This window comes from Alligator sinensis, unplaced genomic scaffold, assembly GCF_000455745.1.
Source record: "Alligator sinensis unplaced genomic scaffold, ASM45574v1 scaffold1735_1, whole genome shotgun sequence".
Taxonomy (NCBI): Eukaryota; Metazoa; Chordata; order Crocodylia; family Alligatoridae; genus Alligator; species Alligator sinensis.
This window is the reverse complement of record NW_005843182.1, coordinates 161197-164702: the sequence shown is the minus strand read 5'-3', so window position 1 is coordinate 164702 and position 3506 is coordinate 161197. Positions and strand designations below refer to the sequence as shown.

Genomic DNA, 3506 nt, shown 5'->3' with positions numbered 1-3506 from the left:
GTAGCCTCTCATTGTAGGGTCTGCCCTGCTGTCCCCGGATCATGCGGGTGGCCCTCCTCTGGACCCTCTCAATGTTGTCCACATTCCTCTTGAAGTGGGGTGCCCAGAACTGGACACAGTACTCCAGCTGTGGCCTGACCAGTGTCGTGTAGATGGGGAGGATCACCTCCTTGGCCTTACTTGAGATGCACCTGTGGATGCACGATAGGGTCCGGTTAGCCCTGCTGACCGTGACCTCGCATTGTAGGCCCATGTTCATCTTGGAGTCAGTGATGACATTTCACTCCTACAGCAGGTGCTTTTTTAACATTTTATTCCTTGTTGAGCTTGGAGAGAGCTCCTTATTACTGCATCAGGAGACTGCCTTTCCTATGGTAACCCCCTTCATTGTTGCTTCCCCTTTCCCTGCCCAGATTAGCCATGTGTAAAGCAGGAACCATATATTTTCTTGGAGAACCTTTACACTGAATTGCAGCCTTAGAATTCCCCATCAGACTGTGGAGACTCACTTCCACTGTCTGTATTGCTTTCACAGTCCTTCTGAGAGCACTGCTTGTAAGCACACCTCACTTTTGCTCCATGCATGTCACACCCAGAAACAAGGCGGTGAAGTTGGTCTGAAGGCTCCTTCCCCCACTACTCTTGAGATCCCCACATCTGGTGTGCTTGAGAACAAGTGGCAGGCAGTACCCTCGGTACAACTCTATTGCCTTAGTTCTGCATTTGGTGCATGTGGAACAGCAGTGGTTGGGTAGGGCCATGCCTCTGGATGGTGCTATCCAGCATGCCATGGAAGCAGTGTACACATTCCCAGTATTGCCAGCTCTGTCCCTTGGATCCCCTTAAATCATGAGGTTTTGAAAACAGAGGCCCCCTGATGCATATTACATTTAAAATGTTAACAGGTGAATTGTGCCTTAAATAGTAACCCAGCCGCACATTCAAGTCAATTTAAGGCATTCATAGATTCATAGATGTTTGAGTTGGAAGGGACCTCAGTAGATCATTGAATCTGGCCACCCCTCAGTAGATCATTGAGTCCGACCTCCCTATATACCTGCAGGTACCTTCCGAAGGTACCTTACTGTATGATCATACAGTAAATGAACCAAATGCTATTCCACATATAATGTGTAGTAACTTTGTGGCTTTTTTTTCATGCCTTAAATTCAATGTGTGGTGAGTTGGGGCTGGCCCATGACAAATCCCTACACTCAACTCAGTGTCAGGGTCCAGCATGGGGCAACCTCAAGATCTGGAACACAGCTGTCCCCTGCCCCGTCAGGCTGGGGAGAACCATTCCCTGGACCCAAGGGTCCCACTTGGCCCCCAGAGGCAGAAGGGGGATGCAGTGAGCCTGACATCAGGGAGTGTCTCCTCCAATTTCAGGCTCACTGCACCCCAGACCTTTAAAAACCATGTGTGTAGGTGAGCTGCATGAACAGTTTTCTGACATTCTGGTCCCTGGGACCCTGGGGTTAGGAGCCTGTCCCTGATCCCAAGATCCCCAGCGCCTATGATGTCAGAAAACCACATGTACAGTTCAGCCTCACACATGGTTTTTAAAGGTTCCAGTATGATGGAACCCCAGGACTGCAGAAAGGCTCCCTGATCCTGGGGTCCCTGTGTACCAGGATCTGCAAAAACCATGTGTGCTGTGCAGCTGGGGGGGCGCACACGGTTTTTGCTCATTTCCCATTATGGGAACCCCAGGATCAGCAACCACAGCCCGATCCTGGGGTCCCTGTGCCCAGGGATGAGTAAAAATCACATGTGCCTCCCATCTAGGGTTTTGTCTGATTGTGGGCACCTAGCTTTCAACTTGTTGATGCAAGCTTGGGATCATGGTCCTGGTGTCCCCTTGCACTGGCAAGTAAAGTGTGATTGGAATCTAATGCCTGATCTCAAAATCACATGCACTGCCATGCATGTGTGGTATGGCAGGAGATGCAGTAGTTAGGACTGCAAATCAGATACCATCATGCGTTTAAGTGAATGTCTGTTAGTGGCCTGAGATTCTCACAGAAACCAGAGGAGTCCAGGAAAGCAGGCTTTGGAGAAATCACCATGGACCATGAGACTCATGATAAAGTTGCAAATGTTAGGAGTACAGAGGATGAGCATATGAGGATGCACACAAGATCTCACAGCTCCCTGCATGTACACTCTCACTCATTATTCCTTTCATTGCCACTGGGTCAGCTCCTATTGTGTGGCAACATCTTTGAAACATGAACAAATATGAGTAGATTAAAAAGGAGGAGGATGACAGAAGACCCAGGAAAAAAAATCTGACCACTCTGGGACCACTCTCTTGGCAAGGAATCCAGATCTATTTTCCCTCCTCCCATCCTCAGAAAGCACCCACTGCTCATGAATGTACAAACAACTTCATACACATGCTTTGAACAATAGTGTCTGCACCAAGATAGATAGACTGTACACTTGCAAAAGCAATCTTTGCTCAAGTGTTAGAGTATATTAGCTCCACACACATGCAACTATTTGCTACACTACCCTGGCCTGTTATTCAGACTTTCAGTTGTCCCTCTGATGTGTTCCCTTTTCTTACAAAGCAAAGGTACTTTGGAGATTGGTGTTCTTTTCATCAAATATTTCAGAAATTTTCCTTTGACTAAATCATTCTTTACTAGAGCTATTTGTAGTCTAGAAAAATGTTTAGAATAAACGTGGTTTGCAGGGTTGAAAAAAGAGTCCAGCTTTTGAGATTTACTTTTCCCTTTAGGTATGTTTCATTTCCCTTTTTCTTTTTTCCCTATTTTTAAGGAGAAATTGATATTGATCTGAAAGTGAAAACAGTTTTTAGATGACAGTTTTGCACTACACTTATTGATCACTTCTTCTTTTTGTTAAATGCAGATCAGCATTGAAATCTGAACTAGATGTCAGCTGCTTCATAATTACAAAGAAAATTGTTGGGAATCATTATATTCACTGCCCTTTCATTCTTTGCCTAGGCCAATCAGACCAGGAATTGGTATAAGACAGAAGACTTTTGAGGAATTTGTTGAAGAACAATTGAAAGTAGACTCTCAAATAGTAGAAAAACATCAGCAGGAGCAGCAGGTATTGTGCTGTTTGCTATACTGGTGGTGTTCTGCTTCTACTTTCTGATGTGCCCTTCTGCTTGCCGGTGATGCATAGGCCTTGTTCTAGCTCTCTGCACAAGAATGTCTCCTATTGCCTTTTTAACACCAAATTAAAAAAAAGGTCAAAAAGGGTCAATCATCTACCCAAATTCAGCAGCTTACTGGGTTAAGGCATTTTGATTTCTATAGGCAATAGCACCCAACAGAATGGTGTGGCTAGCATCCCACCTAGAAGCTGATCCAGAGGTAGTGAAGTGGCATAGATAAACCCCCTGTTTTGGATCACTTCACCCTCTTTTTTAAGTCCGTGGAGCAAGTAAGAGTTTCCTCTTGTCTCCCCATCCCTTCCCCTCCTTATTCAGCAGCACCTCCCCTCCTCTCCTCTTCCCACTCATT

At 45.8% G+C, this 3506-nt stretch overlaps 1 protein-coding gene across 2 annotated transcripts in view; it reads left to right on the top strand.

Annotated features, from left to right (window-relative positions):
* TCP10 (t-complex 10) overlaps window positions 1–3506 on the top strand; it is a 63436-nt gene that overhangs the window by 21537 nt on the left and 38393 nt on the right. For both annotated transcript variants that reach the window (XM_025194331.1, XM_014526879.2), the window contains exon 6: window positions 2979–3087. In XM_025194331.1, coding sequence (XP_025050116.1) covers window positions 2979–3087 — 109 coding nt within the window. The remainder of the gene's footprint in view (window positions 1–2978; window positions 3088–3506) is intronic.